Genomic DNA, 24,201 nt, shown 5'->3' with positions numbered 1-24,201 from the left:
AAAAAGATTTGTGAATGTAGAAAACGCTTACTTGAATGCATCCAGAGGTCTCTCTAAATCAACATTTCAACAATATCTAATTATGTTTGTAGCCCATGATGAGATTGCTGGAGCAGGTGTTATATTGACTAGTGATAACCGATAGGCCTACAAGTTATTTTGGTAACAAAAAACGTGTTTTTACATCTCCAGGAAGAGACGAGTGCCATCCATTATGTCGCATTAAAATGATATAAAGTGTACGTACTTTTCCCGAGGCAAAAAGCCATGTTGACTGTAAAACACAGTAGAGACGAATTAGGCTATTCCCGGACCGCACCCGTGTGCAGAATGCTCGTCTAACCCCTGTTATGGGCACGGAAATACATCTAATTCTTAATCTAGTTGCGAAATAATAATTCAATGATTTGAACTATTTACAAATAATATTTGCATTAAAATATGTACACATTTAGGTATATTTATCCATAATATTTAAAAAAAAAAACGTAATGGTTATTTTACTCGTCACACACATTATTCACGCAAATGCATATTCTCAATTCAAAACGTCCTTGTCCCCCTCAGTGTGGTAGCCATAGGCTACATGTAAACAAATTCCTTTTCCCTAATAAATTTCCCTTACACTTTGTCAATAGCCTACCACATGCGAGACCTGACTGTACAATAAACCTTTTTTTTTTTTTTTAATGTAGCCTATTGAAATTGAACAATGAAACAGCAGCCTACTTCAGAGGATGAAACGAAACTATTTTGATTCCCAGGAAATGAATCTTAGCAACGTATAAAACCGCTCTAGGATTCACTTTACCGGCAAAGAAACAGCATCACTCTGAGACGATTGGAGGAGTGCGCGAATAGACCGCGCCTGACATCGCCGTGAAGCATTTATCTTTGTTATTTTGACATTTCTGACGTTGTTTAAGGATGGAGAAAATGAGTTACACGTTCAGCCAGCAATACGAGGAAAAAATCCGCCCTTGCATCGACACTATCGACAATTTACGGTCTTTAGGAGTCGAGAAGGACCTGGCGTTGCCTGCCATCGCCGTCATCGGAGACCAAAGCTCAGGAAAGAGTTCTGTTCTGGAAGCGCTGTCAGGAGTCGCGTTACCCAGGGGAAGTGGTAAGGACAACATATACAATTAAAATATTAAATATAGCCTTCGTATATAAAATTAAAATGGAAATATATAGAGTGGGTATGTAGGCTACTTTTATGTGATTAACTACAGTCTTGCCAACGAATATGGCCAAGTGATGGTAATTATAATTTACATGCTACTGTAAGGATCTTTGAAGAACATCCATAATAAAACTTTCTGGCCTTCACCATTCTGTACAGGAATTGTTACACGATGCCCACTTGAGATCAAGATGATAAGAACTAAAGGCGAGGACAAATGGCATGCAAAAATCAGTTACGATAACCATGAGGAAGACATTGATGAACCAGCAGAAGTGGAGAAAAAGATTCGGGAAGGTAGAAGATGCTTGCTTGAATGTATTCAGAGGTCTCTCTAAGTCAACATTTCAACAATATCTAATTATGTTTGTAGCCCAGAATAAGATGGCTGGAGTAGGCGTTGGTATTAGTGATGAACTCATCAGTCTGAAAATCACCTCTGCCAATGTTCCTGACCTCACACTCATTGACCTCCCTGGGATTGCACGAGTGGCTGTCAAGGGTCAGCCTGAAAATATTGGAGATCAGGTAAATTTAACGTTCTCATGATGTTCTTTTTAGTTTATGCTTTTTTTACATTCACTATATTTTTCATATGATGTTTTGTTGGAAAGACCATTGTCTGTTTGGTCTGTTTAAAGACACAGGGACATTAATCAAATGCCTTTCTTCTAGATTAAGAGACTGATCAAGAAGTTTGTTTCAAAGCAAGAAACAATCAACCTGGTTGTGGTGCCATGCAACGTTGACATCGCGACCACAGAAGCATTGCAGATGGCCCAGGGGGAGGACCCTGAGGGAGAAAGGACTTTAGGTGTGCATTACACATTGCATTTCAATGCTAAATCAAACTGAATTGGACTCGGTATAACTATCGTTTGTCTACTACAGGCATCTTAACGAAGCCTGACCTGGTGGATAAGGGCACTGAAGGGACAGTGGTAGACATTGTGCACAATGAGGTCGTTCACCTTACTAAAGGCTACATGATTGTAAGGTGCAGGGGACAAAAAGAGATTATAGATCAGGTCACTCTTAATGAGGCCACAGTAACAGAGACTGCCTTCTTCAAAGACCACCCTCATTTCAGGTGGGTGATGAATGGTCACAACATTTAGTTATTTACTGAGATTTCAACTTTTCTTAGTGAATCACCTGCAGTATGCCCACGAAGTGCACATGCAGATTAGTACCTGTTATTTAGGATTTTAGTAAATCAGGGCTGTTCAGTTACAGGTCACTTGATGCATTTGTGTGTGTGTTTTTTTTTTTCACCCAGCAAACTCTATGAAGAAGGTTTTGCTACTATTCCTAAGTTGGCTGAGAAACTAACAATTGAGTTAGTTCATCACATTCAGGTGAAATAATATGTATTAACAAAATAGGTCTACAGACTTATAGACTCATAAACATACTCATACTCAAAAATAGACTCATAAACATAGCTAATTTTCATAATTGCTGTGTAGAGATCCCTGCCTCGGTTAGAAGAGCAAATCGAGACGAAGCTCGCAGAAACACAGAAGGAACTGGAGGCCTATGGCAACGGACCCCCATCAGACCCTGCAGAAAGACTGAGCTTTCTCATCGATGTGAGTAAAGCCTTGAAATCTACACAGCTACTATATCAAAGTGTAAATATTAAGGCATATTAGGGTGATTCTTCAATTGGGGGCTATTTTGCCATCTCACATTTTGATGAATGAAATTTGGTTGAATTTTGTTAGAATTATGTCAAGACAATGTTTACATGCTTTGATGTAAAGATATAATAATGGCCACGACTGAGCTTGAATATAATTTGAGTATTTTATATCTATTTGCCAACTGGCACTGCAAAACGTCATTACCATCACAACATCAAAAAGTATCATAATGCAAAGAATGTATCAAGGAGATAATTTAAACTCATTTATCTTGCAAACATTGTTAACCTTCAACAATACGTATAAAAAACTAAATGTTTCCATTCAGCGAATTACATATATTTTCTTGTTCTTACCATCAAAATGTATTTTTCTGTGTTCATCAAAGCACACTTTTGTTTAATTTCTGGAAAATTAATTTTTTAGATGTTTTTTCTTTGAATAGGTGGATGAGTATTTCATTAGGCTTTTCATGTAGCACCTGAAGATTGAACATAAAACAGTTTTAAATATATGTTTGCTGTAAATTAAGCAACGTGGCGGTAATGACATACTGTTCTGGTAATGACATAGTGTTTTGGTAATGACATAAATGAAAAGTGCACTGATACATAAAACAAATTTAAAGGCTTAAATAATGACTTCTGGTGAGTGTTGTTGAAAGAAATGGACAGATGTGAGGAGATATATATAAATATGACACAACCATCAACTTGAACATGTTTATTTCAATCATGAAGAAACCATACAATATGTTTTAGAGAATCAATTGTTACAATGGGATAAAACAGCATAAATATCCTTCATAAACTATGACTATTACCATTAGGTGAAATATTATATGTTTGGGTTGCATTGGGTTAAAGCTAACAATGCATAATGAAACGTGTTTGCTTTCAAACACACTCACACTCACAAAAATTATTTTATGATGCTGTTCACTTTATTTAAGCAATTCATCTTGATTTAACACAATTATATCAGGTTTCTGGTTCAAATGTAATTGATTCATGTTAAACTGACTTAAAACCGTTACTCTTTGACATAACTTGATGTTTTCATTTTGAAATAACACGTTTCAATTAAGTAACCCAATCAAACAAGACTTTCACTTCCCATCATGCTTTGCAAAGGGGCTGAATTCGGAGAGTAAATGTTTAAATAAAGTGCTATTTGATGCCTTTTTAACAAGATGAGAAAATGGAGAGACTTTTTAATGCTTAATGTTTTGTTATGTTGGTATTTAAAATGTTTTGTTATGTTAGTGTTTTTGGAGGTTACCATTGTGGTGAAGTAGAGCATGTGCTTGGGATGAGGACCTGCTAATAACAATTAAAGTTATTTTAATAATAAAAACAACTACTTTGGACATGCCATGGATGTAACAAAACCATCTTCTGGCTAGCCAATAAGACTTTGTAAAAGGTTTTGTAAGTTGTAAAAAATAGTATTTGACTAAATAAAAAAAATCAATTAAACTGTATTACTTGATTTGGTTTGTTTATAATATTCGTTTTAGAATAATTAAATTGAGTAGTTTTGGACAAAATTAATAATGTTAAACTGATTTAAATAAATGGCATTGAATTAACCTTACGTAAAAAACTTAAGTTTACTGAAATATACAATTTTAATTAAATTCAACATAACCCAATTACGTGGAACCTGTTGACATAAAAAAAATTAAGTAAAACCCACGTATCATTTTTTTGAGTGCATGTATTTGAACATTCAAAATGTGAATTAGAGATGATAAAGGGAGATGGATGGGATGTGGAGAGAAAGAGATACTGGGCCCTAGTTTAAATGACAGGCATAGTGTAGTCTCTCAATGAGCAAAGTGTCCTGAAGATCAACTCCAGCCTTTTTTCTATAATCTCTAGAGTCTAGACCTTTCAGTTGATTTCTTGGGAGCCATTCTGGTTAAAAAAATAAGAAAAATTTGTTTTAGGAAGTAAGGCATCTCACTTAAGTTTCATTGTAAAATCACACTATTATGCTTCTTTAACTTAATTTATAAACACATAATATGATATAGATAGTGACACAGAATATGTCATTACCACCATCACTTGTCATTACCATCACAACAAGTTGTGTGTTGGTAATGACGTGATGCGGTAATGACATTTTTTATTTTTTTCAGGAAAAAAGATGCTAGGTCATGGATTTGTTAACATCATTCAACAGCTAGTACAAAAAGAACTTTAAATACACATAAATCATGTGAATATAAATATATATTTATCAAAATATTGCTGCTACAGCATTTATGGTAATGACGCTGAATAAGTCTACTCCATGATCAGAAGGAATTCATGATTAAATTACTTACTTTTTCAGACATCAAATATCACTGTTCTTCCATGGCTGACATGTGCTCCCCTGCTAGTCTTCATTTCCATGGTTACATCATAAACAAGTCTTACCCTCAAAAAAACCCTTGTTGTAATCATAGACTGTCGCGGTAATGACAGTATTGTTATGGACAATTCTAAATTGTTAAAAATATTCACAAATTGCACAGATATGAACCAGAATTATGCATCAAGTGCCTTTTTAAGTTACTGTTTAAACATGTATTGTGATTTTTTAATGAACTGATAACATTTTATCACATTTTCAGAGCAGATAAGTTTTAAAGTCTGGGTTGGGGACAAGGCTTGAGTAGCCAAATATTAGTGATGAAAACATTTTTAAAAATGGAAATCAAACTGATTTTAGTGTAAAACATTTTTTGGTGGTGCAATGAACATTATTTGAAATAACTAAACTATTTATTTTAAAATATAGTAATTTTAACATGAATGTATAACCTGGGGACATAAAAGTTCCCCTAATTGAAGAATCACCCATTAATATCAGTGAGTAACAAAGTTCTTTTACATTTTATCACTGAATTTAGAAAGTTACATCTTTCACACATGACACCCTCAATCTGACCACTGGGGAAGAGGTCAAATGTGGATCAGATCTACTGATTTTTCCAGAACTTCGTGTAGAATTTGCTAAATGGAATCACTTCTTGGATAATTCAGGATATTCCTGTGAGTGAAGTATATATGTACTGTTGCTTTTGTTGTTGTTTGTTTAAAAATACTTGAACCATATTCACATCTGTTTTATCCCTCTTTATCAGTTTCAATCAGTAAATTACCAACCTAAAGTGCTAACTTAATCTAAGTAACTTTTTACTAAAAGACTCTTTAAGATAAGACTTCTGTGGCAATGTAAACGTAGGAGTGCCTTCTGACATTGTTCCTGACATTAATCCTTTGCAGTCAACAGGAAGATTGAGAAAGAAGTTGATAACTATGAAGCCAAGTATCGGGGAAGAGAGCTTCCAGGATTCATCAATTACAAGACCTTTGAGGGGCTTGTTAGGGATCAGATCAAGCTGATGGAGGAACCTGCCTTAAAGACACTGAAGACCATCTCTGGTTTGTGTTCTGCTGTATATTTCAAATCCCACCCACTTCGTTTATGCATATTTTATTTGAAGTCTTTTAATAATGTGTTGAATAGTTTCGTATGGATCTTGCTTTGTGCACAGGCCCTTTGTCATTCTAAACCTGGTGGAATCTGAATTGCCAAGAAAACCACAAACCAGGCTGTGTAAATCCATTTTAACCACAAGTGAACTTTCCAGTTTATCCAATACAGTTGTTGATTGTTTCAAATTTAGTTGACAATGAGTTTTGTTGCCTAGTGAAACAAATATTTAAGATCACATTGAAAGGCGGCCCATTTACTCAACATTCTGTCCTTGAGTAAAGCATGTAACCTTAAGTTGCTACAGGTAGATAAAAAAAAAAATACATTTACATCTTGCTTTGGATAAAGGTGGCTTAGCTTAGTTCCGTTTCTCCTGACACATGGATTCACTGGACAATCAAGCATGCAAGCTGCAAGTTTGGTGAAGAAGCTGTATTAACAGTGTGTTTGTGTTTACATAGATGTGGTTAGAAGAAAGTTCATCCAACTGGCCCAGTCTAGCTTCATTGGATTCCCTAATCTTCTGAAAATAGCAAAGGTACTTTTTTTTGAAAGCCAATGTTTTTGTCAATACACAAATTCAAAGTGTTCATATTGAACTACTTTCAGTTGGCTTTTTGACAAATGATTTGAGTGTTGATATCAAATTTCACACAATTAAACCGCATTACTTCTCAGTGACAAATATTCAGTGGTGTCTTTAAATAACAATAATACAGGTTTTAAGGGTTATTTCACCCACAAATGAAAATAATGTAATTTATTTTAGGTGAGTAATAAATTACATTATTTTCATTTTTGGGTGAACTAACCCTTTAAAGGTGCACTATGTAACTTTTCCGTCCACTAGAGGTTGCCTATTCAAAACAAAGGCGTAGTTTGATGACGCCAAGTTTGAGAGCAGAATCTTGGGACATGTGGTCTTCACCTCACAGCCGGTGGAAAAGTATCGGGATAGGACTCGGACAAAAATCATGTCCATGGATGTGATTATTAACGTTACTGTAGTATGAAGCAGAGCAGGACGAGTGTTGTGGGAGCTGAGCAAGGCCGCTAGAGTTATTGTTAATAAGATGAACGCAACACACGCCTTGTGAGCAGCAGGACTTTAATTATGCTACAGTCGCTGGCACCATTTCCACTTTTCCGGTCATGAGTATGAGGTAACGCAGCTCTGTTTATCATATTAGACACATATGAGTGAGTTTAAAATGATGTTATGACGTTACTCTGTGCGTTCGCTTGGCGGCTGCTATGACACTTGTTGCACACTGCAGTAAGAGTAAAGCGTTTCTGAAAATGCTGATATGATGCAATTGACAGGCGACTCCCTCACACATCCCAAACTATTTGTAAATCGTGAGAAAATTGCTATTTTACCCAAGCAACCGGGACGTTGTAAGTACTCATCTGAACAATATATATAACACTAGGCCTAGTGGTTTTTGGATATTTTACTGAACATTTTTTACATAGTGCACCTTTAAAGGAATTTTCTGTTGTTTAATCACTTATAGAATTATAAGTTTTCAGCAATTTTTGTAATACTTTCTAAGACAAAGATTGAAGCCATCAAGCTGGATAAAGAATCCCTGGCAGAATCCATGCTGAGGACCCAGTTCAAGATGGAGCTCATTGTTTACAGTCAAGATGGCACATACACCGAGAGCCTGCGGCATGCAAAGGAAAAGCTGGAACAGGACGAAGGCACTATTGAACCTTTTAATTGCATAGGCATTAGCACAGGCAGTCATGCCACCTTGCGCGAGATGAGTTTGCACCTTAAGTCCTACTACTCGGTAAGCATGCCAAGCTTTCTGTGTTGTCAGAGGTAGCTCAAATTGTAATGTATATCTGAGATGCTGTCTTATCTATCTTAACAGATTGCAAGCAAGCGTCTAGCTGACCAGATCCCAATGGTGATCCGCTACATGTTGCTCCAGGAAGCAGCTTTGGAGCTGCAAAGGAGCATGATGCAGTTGCTGCAAGATAAAGATGATGTAAACAACCTACTTAAAGAGGACTTTGACATTGGCCAAAAGCGTGAGAGCTTACTGAGCCGCCAGAAACGTCTGATGAAAGCACGCAGCCTCTTGGTTAGCTATTAGAATTCACTTCATATAATCGATTGCAACGGTTTTAATGCAACAAAATCAAATGCTTATGAGGTTATAGCTTGAAATATTACATTTACATTACATTTAATCACTGAATCATGCTGTCTCGCCCCATATAATACGCAGTGTGGCAGGAATTTTGGGCATCCTATTTGACTGCAGCTTAAATTTTGCCATGCCTTTGCAACATCGTCTCGACTATTGAAATTCACTGTATTATGGCGTTTCTCAGGTTTCCATTTCTCGTCTGCAGCTGGTACAAAACGCAGCTGTTAGACTGATCAAAGGGAAGCACAAACATGACCACATTACACCTATTTTAATTTCTTAACACTGACTGCCTGTCAAGTATCAGATTAAAACTCTGGCACTTCAATACTTCACTGATTTATTGCTCCGTAAAGAGCTACATCCTTAGATTTAAACTTAAAAATCTTGGTGATTGCACTTTCACTACCTTGGATTAGCCTTCCTCTTTACATTAAGTGTGCACCATCTGTCAATGCCTTTAAATCCTATTTTAAGACATTTATTCTCACTGTTTTTTTTGTTTTTAACATTCCTTTAGTGTGTTATTTTGGGTCTTTTTATAGTGTCGATTGCCTATTGTTTTTTTTGCTTTTATTTCTCTATTTTGTTCTCTTGTAATTCGTTGGATTCTTTTATCCACTGTAAAGCACGTTGGTCTACCTCAGAGGCCTGTTGCATGAAGCTAGCTAAACAAACTCTGAGTTTCAGAGTTGACAAATCCAGATAAATCCAACCTGGTTTAGATCAAGTTCAACGGCTTGGTATAAACGATCTCTGTCAACTCAGGTTTAATCCAGAGTTTGCGATTAACTCTGAAGCGCATGCACCTGTAAGTGTCACACGGGCGGCAAACAGCCAATCACAGTGTCCGTTTGATTCACTTCTCTTCTGAATATTGAGAGATCGATTAGAAAATGATCATGAAATTAAATGTGTTTACAAAGCAGGAATAACTTTCTGCTGCAGCGAAAGTTTGAGAAGGCAGCTGAAAGAATATCTGACTATATCAATGCATGATGTGAATCAAAGAAATACCAGAGTTTGCTCAAACTAATCTCGAACTTGCCTGGGTAGCAACTGAAACCAGGGGCCAATTCCATGAAGCTGGTTTAGCTGGCTAGCCAGATATGTTTAAGCTTAGTTTGTGCTAATCCTGGGTTTTAGGTACCATTAAAGTGGTTTGGCTTTTAGCCGTGTTCATCTGCATAGTAACTTGCACTCCATGGCTAACCTGCTCCAGGTAAGAGATCTCAAACCGAAATTGGACCAATCAGCTGTGAGCAAAGGGTCACACCTCTGATACAGTAAAGTCACTCCCCCTGTTTCGAACTCCAAATGAAAGGAAACTCACTACATAGCAAACGGCTTTAAAAGCAACTGTCTTTTAACAATGCTTATTTATAATAATAATTTAGATATAATTTATGTAATTATTATACCCTTAATCATTTACACATGTATCAATTTAGTTAATCAATCATTAATAGGCACTTAAATAAAATAAATATAAATAGCCTATATAAAGGGTCATACAAATAAGCTTTAAAATCAATAAATTAACTTCATAACTTTTACTTGCATTGACGTATAAGATATTTAATTCTTTCACAGGCAGCTCTTTTCTTCTTGCTGTGTAAATTTGTTTAAAATCTTAATATTTTTCAATCATGTAATATCCTGCAGAAGAGATAAATGAATCTCACTGCTGCTCTCATGTATCTCAGTTTCACTGATCCCCAGCGTGTGATTGGCTGTTCACCACTGATGTCACAGCTAAACTCAGGATCAAAGCCTGAGTTGACAGAGAAAGTTGATGATCAGCATCATGGGACCAACAAAGCCTGAATTGATTGGTTTGGTTTTGTCAACTAGAAACTAATCCTGTAAGCCTGAATTTGTTAATACAACAGGCCCCAGCTTTGTGCAACAGGCCACAGGTGTTTAAATTTGATCTATAAATAAACATTGATGTGCTGAAAAAGTTTCTTGTACTAATTCTTAAGCAATACATTGTAGCATCTTAGAGCGCCAGTGAGTTAGCAGAACCTGTATTTCAACAAATGTTGAAAATAAAATTTCATGGCACCACAAAATGTCATAATAATAATGACTATTGTTAAGCGGAGTTTAATGCAATTGTTTATTTATTTTTATTTGTTTACAACCAAAGCATATTCAACGCTAGTATTTTTATTTTCTTGTGTTATAACCGAACTTAATTCATTTCAGATTGTCCTGTCTAAAAAAATTTCAGTGGGGTCCAGTGTTGTTTGGACCCAAACGTTCATATCAAAATATCTTCTTTTGTGTCCCACAGAAAGCATACAGGTTTGAAAGGAGTAAACTACATAAAAAAAAAAAAAAAAAACTGCATACAAAAACTGATCATCACACTGATTACAACAGGAAAAAACGTTCTTTAGATCGACAAAATGGAAGCACGTCTCATTTATTAGTGACATTACAAACTACAGTCTTCTTTCTCGAAACAGAAGCAATCCTAAATCACTGGGCCACTGCATTCCTTCTATGGAGAACAACTAAACTATAAGCAAATGATAAAAGGGATCGGTGCGGCACATACTCTAGTGTACAGCGATAAAGTTCATCTTCATTTTCTCTGTTGTGGTTTGCACCTTACACAGGAAGGCATTTTAACCACAGTGTGGTTAAAAAAAAAACTAAATAGCTACAATAAAAAGATGATTGATAGCATAAACATTCATTACATATATACATTTGTACAATGTTCATCAAACAAGAGACAAAAGGACAAACATTTGTGCCAAAAAGCAAGCTATTGAAATAAGCCAGACACTACTGGTCTGTCTGGGCTTTGAGCTTCCTCTCCCAAAGTTTCTGATGGTCTGAGAATCCCTGCTTTCCTTTGTTGAAGGAATTGGGTCCAGCTGATGTGGGCGTTTCTCTAAAAATAAAAACAGCTTGTGAGGAGGTTGTCAACAATGCTGTATAGTGCTAGAACTTAAAGGGTTTGTTCCCCCAAAAATTGAATTTCGGTCATTAATTACTCACCCTCATGTCGTTCCAAAACCCGTAAGACTTTTGTTCATCTAAGGAACACAAAGTAAGATATTTTCTGACCCCGCCATAGACTTCAACGTTGAAACGTGAAATTATGTTGAAGTCTATGGAGGGGTCAGAAAGCTCTCGGGATTCCATCATAAAATATCTTACTTTGTGTACCTTAAGCCAGGTGCACACTGTACGATTTATAATAGTCAGGGCTCCAGACTGCGACGTAATGGACCTTTTTTCCTGCTGGAGCGACTGAATTTGCCCAAACTGATAACAGCTGTAATTTCTGTTACATATGAGAAACAGCGGACGGCAAACGAAACAAAAGCGGAATGGAACCACGCTACTCGTTTGAGCTGTGCTGCGCGGACCGGTTATCAGCTCGGAGCAATAATAAGACGTCGCAGCGCGAGCTCATACATGGGCCGATCTCGCGATACCGTTACTAAACAGCGCTGAGATAAACTTCTCTGTTATAAACCACAGATATCAGATCAAACAGAGCTGACGTGGAGACCAGAAGAAACATTCAGGGGTTTCAGTCCACAAATCATAAACATTCACCATGGATTTAATGTAGTAACACCCCATGGTATTGTGGAAGAAATAGTCGAATGTTTTTTCTTTTTTTGTTTTTTTTACATTATTCATCTACAACCTTTTTTGGAATTCAAGCACTTTTCAAGCGCTTCACACTTTTTCCAGCACTTCAAAGCTTATTATTTTTAGTGTGATGATTTGTAAAACTAAAAGCTTAAAAAGGTGCTGGCCACTTAATGGCAAAAAATAAAAAAATACCACTATAACCAGTAGGTGGCGGCATAGGAACACTTATTTGACTTGGACATTTCCACTCCTTAATTTATGGAAAAAAGTTGGCCTGACAACCCAGACCCACATCAAGATGTTTGGTCTGGAAACTCACCATTGACAGGGCTCAATCCGAGGGGCGGGATAAACGGCTTTCTTTCAAATTCCCTCTGCACGCAATTTGATAGCTCCATGACCGCCACAACCAATCAGAGCGAAGAAAAAGGTGAAGCCGTCAAGCCTAGCTAACGTTAGTTGATAGACTTTCGCCGTATCTGGTAGGCAAAACTTCGAACATATCTTCCTTTCTTAAGAATGACTTCAGTGCCGTTCTTTGTTCTTTTCTTAACTCCAAGTCTTCCAGAGTCGTGGCCAAAGCCGATTCAAAAGACCGCTGTTCGTCAGCTTTGTTTACGGGTAGCACGCAGGACCTCCGCAACTCTGCCGTGACGTGCCGTCATTATGTTAAGCCCGCCCACCGACTCTATACACACGCTGTGATTGGCCTGACCAGTTTGGTTTTTCCAGCTCTCAGCTCTACCGAGAGTTGCTAGACTACACTCGCGGCAAAATAAATTTTCTGCCGCTAGGGTGCGTCTAGATTTCTATGCTAGAAAAAAGTAGGAAGTCACAAAAAAAACTTTTCTTCAAATTGTGACTGGATTACACAGAAAACAAGTAAAGAGTGTTCCTTTTAGTTCAGTATGATACCATAGAAGAACAATAATACATTAAATAAGAGTGGAATATTAAAATTTTCCTTATAAAAATGAGGTTTTTGCACATTACTGTTGTTAATAAAAGTTCATTTTTTCTGCATAATTCAAGCTCAGCGCTTCACTGTTAAATTTGCAAAACAATAGTAATTTTATGATTAAATTAAACTCATGATACATTTTCTTCCAGCGCCACCAAATCAGGTGCTGGTGCCATTGCTCTCAAATGTTTGTCTGGAGCCCTGTTATCAAAGTATTTAGTAGTACAGTGGAAATTAGTAGATTTGGTTAGCATGTTGATTTACGGTGTGCAGCCCTAAATTTTCTGGTTGTGTACCTAAAATTTTCAGTCGGGGGCCACTGTGCTCCTAGTGAAAAAAGTTAGTCTGGAGCCCTGATAGTTCTTTAGGATTGTTCCTCGTCAGACTATACGAACATGATCCCCGCTGTAAGCCATGTCACACTGTAAGATCTAAGTTGTCATTAAATGTTAGGCTGTACGATAGTCAAGCCGCGCTAAAAACGGACGCTTGCAAGAAAACTTGTCCGGAGTTTTATATCATCAATCAATGACACATTCGGTGACAGTGAGCTGCATTACACGCGGGATTGAAATGGTGGCTACAAAGAAATCTCAAGCACTCATTTTGGTCATAGTTTGTCTTGAAAAATGAAGATAATTTGACAGTCGTTGTAGGAGAAGTCACACTGCAGGATTGTACGCCAAATCTTCTGACACTGCTAGAAATTCATCTGAGGTAAAAATTTGATCGCAGCGGCCATTAATCGGCTGCCGGTGAACATGTCACACTAACGATCCAAGACTTCAGATTTTAGCCTAGGATCAGAGGAATCTTTTAGGATTTGCAAAATTTGTCTCAGACTGCCAAATCAGGGCCAAAATCGCAGTGTGCACCCGGCTTTAGATGAACTAAAGTCTTGCAGGTATGGAACGGCATGAGGGTGAGTAATTAATGAGAGAAATTCCATTTATGGGTGAGCTAACCCTTTAACTGAAGTAAAATTAAATCCAACCTGCCAATGTTCTTCATCCTCATCTTTGCCTCAGGTGGCATTTCTTCAGGCTCGCTCTGAAACATGAAATTAAAAAGGTTAGGAAACTGTCATTTTATCATACAGTGCATGCAAAATTATTAAGCAAGTCGATATTCTGATCATACTTTTTTCCAAGCACGTTTGACCAATTCCAAACCACAGGAGTCTTAACTTCTATTATACGTCGCATATAATAATTTACTAATTATATATCATTGTTAACAAGGGACGGAAGTGAAAAACGCCATATATTCAGATAACTAATTATTAAATAGGGTTGTTTTTTTTACAGGTAAAATGGGCTAAAAAAGACATTTAACACTAGTGTCAAAAATAATTTAATGCCTATGAGAAGGATGCAATACTACAGACATTTCAAAATTAAGGCGTGACCATTGGACAGCAGGGTCACAAAAAACAGGTTAAGAATAAAATATTATCAAATGGCAAAAGGCTATAATAATATGAATTGTATTATAGAAAAAATTATTAGTGGTTATTGAGAGTGATGTGGTTTGGAATTGGTCAAATTTGCTTGGAAAAAATATCAGAATCTCAACTTGCCTAATTATGCACGTACTTTGTAATATTAAATATAAGAAAATTTAATGAGCACAGCACAACATTCATCAATTACTACATTACTTCACACACAGCATTAATATAAAAAAAAAATGAATTAAAGAATGACACGTACATCATCATCCTCGTTAAAAACAGATGCAAGGCCAGCTTTCTTGGGAGGTAAGGCAGGTGTGGGTTCTTTAGGTTTCTAAAATGGGAGGAATAAAACACCATTTAAACCATTTTTTTCCCCAAAACTCAAGGAAGCATTTGTTTTTTTAAATCTATATAGAAGAATGTATACAGAACAACATATACATACACTTGCTCCAAGCTTGATAGAGATGGACGTAGGCTTCTTTGCAGTCATGCTAAACCCCGATTTAAACATTTTAGGGGGCGCTGGCTTGCTTTCAGCCTCATCTTCTGAGTCGGTCTCATGAGCAGGCCGCTTTCGCAGACTGTCCCCTGATGCCTTGCTGGAAGAGACAGTCTTAGTTTTCACACTGCTTCCCTTCTCTTCTGGTCCTGCTGGAGGCGAAACAACTTACCAAGGTGAGCGACTGTTGCCTTGGAGACCAAAGGTGAGCTACAGTTACCTGAAAGATGAGGGACGCCAGGAGGACCTGCTCAGAGAGATGCTGTTGAGCCTAAAATCTAATTGATTAGTTTGAATCATTTGATTAACACTATTTGTCTTTAAATAGTCTTAACTGACTGACAGATACAACAGTAATACCATAATACTTTGATATTTACCATAATAAGTATTACCATATCACCTATGGCATTTACTATGGTAGAATCACTAAAACATATAATTATCATATGTACGTCAAGGCATTTCCAAGAACACAACAATGATAGTATAAGATGCTAAATAGATAAATAGCATGTACTGAAATGCATGTACCATAGTATTTACTTCCACAAATTATTTTTGGTAACGTTTCTACTATGGTACAAATCCAAAAACCATGGTAATTTCTGAGCTCGTGTTAGTGTATGGATCAAGGGTTCACTGTGTAAATTTCAGCTGGACATAAAATATGCAACACTGTTATGCATTTAGTGTCGTAAAGGTATATAGAATATTACTGTTAAATATTACGCATCTGTAAACACAGCTCGTTACCAGCTAACTTAGCTAGCAGCTAAATTTAGTTAACAAGAAAGTCCAAATCTATGGCTATAACTTTATTTTATACCTACATCCAAAAATGCAAGTACTACAAATATTCTCGAACACTTTCGAGTGTATATTAATTGCAAAATAAAACCAGTTTTGGCAGTTTCACCTCCTTCTTTAGAGGGGCCTTCGCTGCAGCACTTCACATTCGCCATCGTATGAATCTGCTTAGCACGTACGGCAACCGGATAGGACAAAACACCTCTGCAGTCGCAACAAGAAAAAAACCCTCCTCTGTGCTGCCCTTGCTCATCCGCTTATAAACCACCCCATCTAGCGTACAGAATGAGCAAACTACCCCGTAAAATAATCTATTTTACATAAAATCCTGGAAATGAAGTGACAGTAGTGAGAAAATGATAATATTCATTTTACACGGTATTTAGATGATATTCAAGGTAATTCACAGAAGACTATCGTGTTACCATGGGTGGTATCATGTCTAAAATCACAATAATACCTTGCCTTTGTCTACTTTTTGAATGACTCTTTGAACTATCTATCTGACTGCTGCTTTTTTAAAATCTTTTTGAAGTGTTCTTTTAAGTGGATAATGGCACTGTAAACAGCATTAAAGGGATAGTTCACCCAAAAATAAAAATGCTGTCACATTTACTCACCCTCAAGTTGTTCCAGACCTGTATACATTTCTTTGTTCTGCGGAACACAAAATAAGATATTTTGAAGAATGCTAGTAAGTTGTAACCAAGCAGATAGAGCAACCATTGACTACCATAGTAGGGAAAAAAATACTGTCAATGGTTGCTCTCTCTTTTTGGTTACAAACATTCTTCTAAATATCTTCTTTTGTGTTCAGCAGAACAAAGAAACTCATACAGGTTTGGAACAACTTGAGGGTGAGTAAATGATGACAAAATTTTCATTTATGGGTGAAGTGAACTATCCCTTTAAAACAAAGTAAAATAAAGAACTATATAACCTATGTCTAGAGATTTTTGCTAAGCGTTTTGTATGTGGCTATTATTGGTCTTGTCACAAGTTTTTTTCCCCCCTGTGTCATCAGTCAAATATTAAATTAAATTAAAGGTGCTTGCATATAGTTTGAACAGAAATAAATTCAGTGTAAATCTACAACATTTTTGATAACAGCGCAGCTCTCATGAAGTAACATTAACGAACAATGAGCAATACATTTGTTACCATATTTATTAACATGTGATAACGTTAGGTAATACAAATTCTGATGTTCATTCTTATTTTTGTGTTAGCTTAGATACATTAAATAATATAGATACAGCTTTTGATTTTTAATAATAATAATGTATAGTAAATGTTGAAATTAACATTAAGTAAGGGATAATCCATGATTTTAATGCACAACGTGGAGGCAAAGAACCGCCCGACGCAAAGAAAAGGCTTTTGGGACCCTGTTGCATATGAATACAGACTCAAATTCTCCATATTAATGTCCAGTTTTATTCCTTTATATGTTGCTATACTTTTCCTTACTATATTGCATTAGTCCCTAAAAACGTAATGTGTAAAGTAATGTGTTGTGTTGCGTTTTGTTTTCTCACCTTGGCTGGGCTTGCTTGTTTGTTTTTTAATTTTTTTAATCAAATGTAAAGGCCCTTTCACACCAAAAGTGGAATGAATAAGCCTTAAGGAAATGCAAATTCACACCAGTACAGTAAAGGGTGCAGCTCAAACAAACCCTGCAGGTTTGCATAATAGTTTTGCATTTCACAAATTTATTTTGAGGAAAACTTAATCTGTTTTTTGTGCGAGTGAGTAGAACTACAGTAACCATGTTTACACAGCACACACACCTCTGCACTTACTTCCGATTTCTCTCAATATGAGGACAGGAGAGCTGTCAATAAATGGGAAAACAAAGTAACTTGCATTTGAAAAAGTTACTCAGCTTAAAGTAATGCATTACTTTATAGTTACTTGAAGAAAAAAAAAGTAATCTGATTAAGTAACTCACATTGCATTTCCGGCAAAGATGGCCTCACAAAATGTATACAGTTTCAGAAAGACTATCCAGCATGGATGATTTTCACCTCCAACATAAACTAAGCTTAATTATTTTTAAAGATACACATGCATCATCATTTTATTTTTTTATTTGAGATCTGCAAATGATGCAAGCCAAATTCAAACTTGCATCGCCCGTATAAGCATCGCTTAGTTAGAACTTTAACATACATTTGTGTTTCACATTGTGATCAATTTCGGTTAGCATACAAAGGAAGAACTCTGTGTACTTTTGGAAAAAAGGTTTATTGTGAAATGACTGTGTGAAAATTGGGATGGGGAATATCGGCAGCCTGACCACAGCAATGTCATGTGCCTTTAACACACAGCTGGCGGTGCTGTTGTAACCCCGGATGGGTGGAGAAAGAGGAAACCAACCCTCACTTCATGAGTGGCCTTTTCCTTCTTCCCCGGTCTCCATCCCACTGCGGACAGCCGCCCCGGGCGGAACAAGAAGGCAAGGAGGGTCAACTGCATGACGATGTAACTTCCAAAAAGGTGGGCGAGATGGGAGAAAACAAATAAAGGAAAACAAAAAAACTGAATGGTTTAGAAGTGACATCCCATAGTCCTTTTTATTGATTGGTCTTCGAAACAGAATGGATGTCCTGACACCATGGGGTCTGCAGATATTTCAGCCTTCTTCACCACTCCCTCAACGGACAGCCTCTTACACGGACAGGATGTGCTTGACGAAAGCTGTAAGAGGAGAAGCAGACGTGCATAAGAAAAGAACATCCCCACTGGCTCGCCATACAAGGCCTGAGGTGGCTTCTAAAAATAATGGTCCTAATGATACAGTGACAGGTGAGCAGCCAACAGATGAGCTTATCATTCCAATTAGTGCCGAAAAGACTGTCAGTACAGTCACTGTTATGCAGCGTGTCCTAAAACAAGTTACAACACTCTTAAAAATATAGGTTCCAAAAGGGGGTTTTCGCAGTGATGCCATAGAAGAACCGTTTTTGGTTCCACAAATAATCTTTCATTGAATTATTCTTAAAATAACCATTGTTTTTCTAAGTGTGAAGAACATTTAAAAATTGTGCAATGGAAAGGTTCCAGGGATGTTAAAGGTTCACCATGGAACCATAGATTGCAATGAAGGACTTTCATTTTTAAGAGTGAAGGTTTAAAACGGAAGGGGTTTTCCAAACACATACCCTCATAGTGGATACTGCCATTCTCATCCTCCTGTCCCTGCATGAGAGAGTCAATCTCGGGCTCGGACATCTTCTCACCTGTTGGTGCCATGAAAGGTATCGGTTAAGACAAATCTTAGATTAAAATACCTTAGATTACAATGGTATATAAATATGGTAATAATTCAGTACTTTTAATCAAATGAATATAATTCACAGCCATATTTGTTTGTTAATCAATAGAAAACTGGTATATATATTCCCATTAAAACATTTTTTTAAATGCTTTTATTTAGCAAGGCCACATTCATGTGATGAAAAGTGACAGTAAAGACATTTATAATGTGACAAAAGATTTCTATTTCAAATAAATGCTGTTCTTTTGAACTTTCTGTTCATCAAATAATCCTAAAAAATGCATCACAGATCTCACGGATAAAATATTAATCGTCACAACTGTGTTCAACGTTGAAAATAATACAAATGTTTCTTTAGATCCAATTCAGCATATTACAATGATTTCTGAAGGATCATGTGACAATGAAGACTGGAGAGATGGCTTAGTCATCACAGGATGTAATTACATCTTAAAATGCATCAGGTTACACTTTATTTTAAGGTTTTAAGATTTTAAATGTTTTACATTTAAGTATGAGTAATAATAATTACTATAGGTTTATGGTTAGGATTAGGTTTGTTGTAATTATGCAGAATTTATAATAATTACTATAGTAACTTCATGTAACGTTTAACAAGGACACTGTAAAATAGTGTTACCCTATATTCAAATCAAAAATATTTTGAATTATAACAATATTTTACTGTATTTTTGATCAAATCAATGCAATGGTGAGCACAGGAGACTTCTTTGACTTACTGCCTCCAAACTTTTGAAAAGTAGTGTATATAGTAAAATACCACTAACTTTTTTTTATAAGCAGAGTATATGAGGCCATTTTCTTTTAAGCTCATTGTGTTAACTACATAATCGTTTCATTTTCACTCACCCAGTGTTGACAGCACAATACGCAGCTCAGCGCCCATCACTGTGCCGTTGCCCTCTTTGTCGAAGACGCGCAGACCCTCAACGTAGTCATCAACGGTACCCTTCTGGATGGCGTCAACAGCCTTCAGCATGGGCAGGAAACCTTCAAAGTCGAGTCTTTTGTTGGCATAATCTGTGTGCACACGGTCCCACACACGAATCAGTGAGGGTTTGTAAAGCATTTCAAATTGTGTCCATTCGTTTTAAGCTAGTATTATGTATTATATAATATATAAATATAGTAGTATATACCGTCAGGGGATGGGTCACCCAGGATTTTCTTCACGTCCTTGTTGGTGGGGTTCTGACCCAGGGCGCGCATGATGTCGGCAACCTGGTTGTAGGCAACTTTGCTGTCACCAACTCTGTCAAAGAGACCAAAAGCCTCTTTGAAGTCTGTAACAGAAGGACACAAGGGACTTTTTCAGTTATCTGAAAGTAGATAGACATTTTTAAGACGGGTTTTAATCTCATTCTATCTATCTATCTATCTATCTATCTATCTATCTATCTATCTATCTATCTATCTATCTATCTATCTATCTATCTATCTATCTATCTATCTATCTATCTATCTATCTATCTATCTATCTATCTATCTATCTATCTATCTATCTATCTTATCGCTTTCAAAACAGGCGAGGTCAAGGAAACTTCACGTCCTAACATTGCCTCCTACACATTCCTCCTCTGCCAACTGTGCACGCAGCAGAGGAGGAAGGAAGCAAAATTAAAAAGAGCTTAGCAACTGCATTTCCATGGGCCGTGAGGGAGACTAAGTTGAAAGTGATCTGCTGACAGAAAAATAGCATCCTAAGACTTCTGTGCTCTGACAGCTGTGCCCCGCCGTTGGATGAAGGTGGCACTTAATGCGTGACGTGACAGGCGATACCCTCGGAGAAAGTAGCCCTTGCCTTACATGGATATGGCGCTCTTCGACGGACCCAAGTCAAACGCAAGAATGCTGACAGGAACGTAACCTACACCCACAACCAACCGCATACTTTCTGCATCCTAAATGAGTAACATCAGGCTGTGAACTGCCCGAGGGGTTAGGTATGAATTCTTTCTGTAGAGAAGTAAATTTATGCTTTTGATCAGACTACTTTGCAACATGGCATGGCAAATAATTCCTACTCTACACACTGATTACTCAATTTATCAGTCGACCTGCTTTTTGCTTAAATTAAACAGGTTTTGATAGCAACATATTATTTAGCATCACTAAATCAACCTAAATACATCAATTTATACCAGCAAAACTAATTTGTATGGGTTAAATTAGGTTAAAAAAAATTATACAGATTCCTCCAATATTTTGATGTAACATTAATTGAGGAAAAAGGGTTGCCATGCAGTCTGTATTTCATAAAACAATAAAAATCTAAATAAATTACGAAATAAACAGTAACAACAACCAGTAGTAGTAGTGGTAGTAATATTAATAATAATAATAGCCCCACAAAAGTATTGTCCTCAATTGTAATATTTTGGTTACTATTAGAGATATTCTCCAATACTAATTTTCTGTTAACACTTTCCATTAGTTAAGGTTAGTTAATGCATTAACTAATATTACCAAACAATGAGCAATACATTAGTAATAGTACTTGTTCATCTTTGTTAACATTAATTAATAAAATTAAAACTGTTCTTTGTTAGGTCATCAACAAATACAACTTTTGATTTGAATCATGTATTAGTAAATGTTGAGATTAACATTATTAGTAAATGCGTAATACATATTTTTTATGTTAACAAATGAAACCTTTTTGTAAAATGTTATCATTTTTAGTATAGTATTATTAAAAATGCCCATATATATTTAAAAGCTTCCCAAAGTAATTCTCCACTCTAATAAGGAATACAAGTCTTTCATCCTGAATTAATGACATTTTTAACATTCCCATTACATTTGTAACAAAAAGAAAAGAGACGGGTACAGTCATAACGCCATTTCCCCATCATAATAAACTCCAATGTTTGAAGACTCACCCTCAATCTGGTCAGCAGAGAATTCTCCAGCCTGCCAGAAAGACAACAATACATCAGTCCCTTTGGCAAACCTGCCGACATCTCACAATACACACTAGTCTGAACTAAGGAATTATTTAAAAGACATTTGGAAACATAAGCCCTCTTTGGACATCAGCAAAATAGCTGCTTCAAACGTGCACATGTATCCAGCAAGGGATAAATCAGCTGCATGATTTTCTCTTTAACACTGACAAACAGATCGGGGTTCTTTATGATACCGTAGTGTCTTTTCCCCAACAAAGTCAATTTGAAAATCGAAGAAAGGTGTCCTACTTCATTTCAGTAGGCTTATTGCCAGTTTTTTGAGCCAGACGAGCATGAAAAAGGTACGATAAAATAGCAAGCGTAATCCAAGTACACACCATGATGTAGTTTTGGGGTGCAGGAGCAGAGGGGCAGAAGTCAAGAAGCCGGAGTCCCAGGAGAGTGGTCCTGAGCCATGGTCGAGCTCCTTCTTATTTATGCTATGCTAATGATGTCACGGGGCGGATCTTGTGACGCCGTGGAACTTCTTTAACTTTCTTAGGTCAAGCTGGAAGGAAGGTTGCTGCTTTCTCCAGTGTACATGCGTGGTGGTATTTTTAGATTATGCTCCAGGCTGCTTGTAAGACCCCTTGGCTTTGGTCAGCATTTTAATTTCATGCATTGTCTTTATTTACACGGTTTCGGCATATTTTGTATCCCTAGCCAGGGATGATACTGATGTCACCTGTTATGGGCTCTGTGCATGCACTGAAGGCGTCTCAGGGAGGCTTTTGATTACAGTGTTGATATTTATAACTTGCATATGGTGGTCTCGGCCACTTATGGTTATATGGCAAGCCAGAAAAAACACTCCTCGGGGCCTGTTACCACGGCATGAATGAACTTGCTCTTTGGCCACATTTCTCTCTCAAAATATAATTCATTCATGTTAAAACAGTAATAGTTTTTTTTTTCTTGTTGAATTATTTTTATAATGCGATTGCGAATAATGTGAGCAGTTCTTTGACAGATGTAATGTGTTGGGTGTTGTTTGAGGGCTTCCAATACTTGAAAGTGAAACCAACATTCAAGGTAAACCCTGGTTACATTCAGAAGGTGAACGTGACTTCACCAAATACAACATGAACCTGGATCAACATTCCAATCAACCGAGGGGTTGAGGGACAAGTTTAGGCTTACAACCAGGGTTAGGTGATTCTACATCAGTGTTATTCACTGATCATTTCCCTATGATAAGTTATGGTCAGGGTTACACTCTAAAAAAAGGTTTTATATGGCACCAAAAATGGTTCTTGGCTCGTAATCATAGGGGAACCTTTTTTTAGTGCTATATAGCACCAATTTTGGTGCTTCACCGGTTCTTCGACTAAGGTGCTATATAGCACCTCTGAAGAACCGCTGAAGAACCACTGAAGAACCACTGAAGCACCAAAATTGGTGCTATATAGCACTAAAAAAGGTTCCCAATTTTGGTGCTTCAGTGGTTCTTCAGAGGTTCTTCGACTAAGGTGCTATATAGCACCTCTGAAGAACCGCTGAAGCACCAAAATTGGTGCTATATACACTCTAAAAAAAGGCTCGTAATCATAGGGGAACCTTTTTCAGTGCTATATAGCACCAATTTTGGTGCTTCAGTGGTTCTTGGACTAAGGTGCTTTATAGCACCTCTGAAAAACCGCTGAAGAACCACTGAAGCACCAAAATTGGTGCTATATACACTCTAAAAAAAGGCTCGTAATCATAGGGGAACCTTTTTTAGTGCTATATAGCACCAATTTTGGTGCTTCAGAGGTTCTTCAGCGGTTCTTCAGAAGTGCTATATAGCACCTTAGTCAAAGAACCGGTGAAGAACCTCTGAAGAACCAAAATTGGTGCTATATAGCAATAAAAAAGGTTCCCCTATGATTACGAGCCAAGAACCATTTTTGGTGCCATATAGAACCTTTTTTTTTTTGAGTGTAGGTTTAGGGATAGGGATAGGGTTAGGACTGAATTTTTATGTTGATCCAGGAACATGTCTTATTAGCAAAATCAATATTCAGAGTGGTAGTGCTAACTGCATTTTGCACCCTATACACTGCATTACTATTCTTTAAAAAATAGTATGTGAACTAGACAAAACCTGGACATTGTAGTTGTCAAACAT

General features: G+C 36.9%; 3 protein-coding genes across 6 annotated transcripts; 1 reads left to right on the top strand and 2 right to left on the bottom strand.

Moving 5' to 3' along the window:
• Positions 1-927: 927 nt before the first annotated feature.
• On the top strand, positions 928-8,435 carry LOC307123437 (interferon-induced GTP-binding protein MxB; the record flags this gene model as incomplete). Its single annotated transcript, XM_079811972.1, has 12 exons — positions 928-1,126; positions 1,346-1,483; positions 1,560-1,714; positions 1,862-2,000; positions 2,078-2,276; positions 2,466-2,544; positions 2,656-2,778; positions 5,738-5,879; positions 6,114-6,272; positions 6,789-6,865; positions 7,884-8,126; positions 8,211-8,435. 12 exons carry the CDS (start codon positions 928-930, stop codon positions 8,433-8,435), a joined length of 1,878 nt encoding a protein of 625 aa, XP_079668098.1.
• Positions 8,436-9,083: 648 nt separating this feature from the next.
• On the bottom strand, positions 9,084-16,100 carry pcnp (PEST proteolytic signal containing nuclear protein). Of its 4 annotated transcripts, none has more exons than XM_079812000.1 (6): positions 15,955-16,027; positions 15,208-15,306; positions 14,979-15,135; positions 14,790-14,864; positions 14,072-14,127; positions 9,084-11,400 (listed from the first exon to the last, which is right to left on the bottom strand). In XM_079812000.1, the coding sequence occupies exons 3-6, from the start codon at positions 15,045-15,047 to the stop codon at positions 11,292-11,294; spliced, it is 309 nt and encodes a 102-aa protein (XP_079668126.1). In that variant the 5' UTR covers positions 15,048-15,135; positions 15,208-15,306; positions 15,955-16,027; the 3' UTR covers positions 9,084-11,291. The 4 variants fall into 4 exon arrangements, with proteins under 4 accessions (XP_079668126.1, XP_079668123.1, XP_079668124.1 ...); XM_079811997.1 differs by having other exon boundaries at positions 14,979-15,187; positions 15,256-15,282; positions 15,955-16,005; XM_079811998.1 differs by lacking the exon at positions 15,208-15,306 and having other exon boundaries at positions 14,979-15,187; positions 15,955-16,100.
• An 890-nt stretch (positions 16,101-16,990) lies between these two features.
• Positions 16,991-22,818, bottom strand: mylz3 (myosin, light polypeptide 3, skeletal muscle). Its single transcript, XM_079812001.1, has 6 exons — positions 22,433-22,818; positions 22,029-22,059; positions 20,286-20,429; positions 19,996-20,166; positions 19,010-19,087; positions 16,991-18,545 (listed from the first exon to the last, which is right to left on the bottom strand). Exons 1-6 carry the CDS (start codon positions 22,433-22,435, stop codon positions 18,517-18,519), a joined length of 456 nt encoding a protein of 151 aa, XP_079668127.1. The 5' UTR covers positions 22,436-22,818; the 3' UTR covers positions 16,991-18,516.
• Positions 22,819-24,201: the final 1,383 nt, after the last annotated feature.

Source organism: Gobio gobio, assembly GCF_949357685.1.
Source record: "Gobio gobio genome assembly, chromosome: 3".
NCBI classification, from domain to species: Eukaryota; Metazoa; Chordata; class Actinopteri; order Cypriniformes; family Gobionidae; genus Gobio; species Gobio gobio.
The sequence above is the reverse complement of the archived record's forward strand: the minus strand, read 5'-3'. Positions and strand labels throughout refer to the sequence as shown.

Coding starts and splice junctions, on each gene's coding strand:
- pcnp (XM_079811997.1), bottom strand. CDS start 16,000: ATGGCGAATGTGAAGTGCTGCAGCGAAGGCCCCTCTAAAGAAGGAG. Junction 15,283..15,954: donor AGGCCCCTCTAAAGAAGGAG/GTGAAACTGCCA, acceptor CTCTCTGAGCAG/GTCCTCCTGGCGTCCCTCAT. Junction 15,188..15,255: donor TGGCGTCCCTCATCTTTCAG/GTAACTGTAGCT, acceptor TTTCGCCTCCAG/CAGGACCAGAAGAGAAGGGA.
- mylz3 (XM_079812001.1), bottom strand. Junction 20,430..22,028: donor CTCTGCTGACCAGATTGAGG/GTGAGTCTTCAA, acceptor CTTCTGTTACAG/ACTTCAAAGAGGCTTTTGGT. Junction 18,546..19,009: donor TGGCAGTATCCACTATGAGG/GTATGTGTTTGG, acceptor CTCCTCTTACAG/CTTTCGTCAAGCACATCCTG.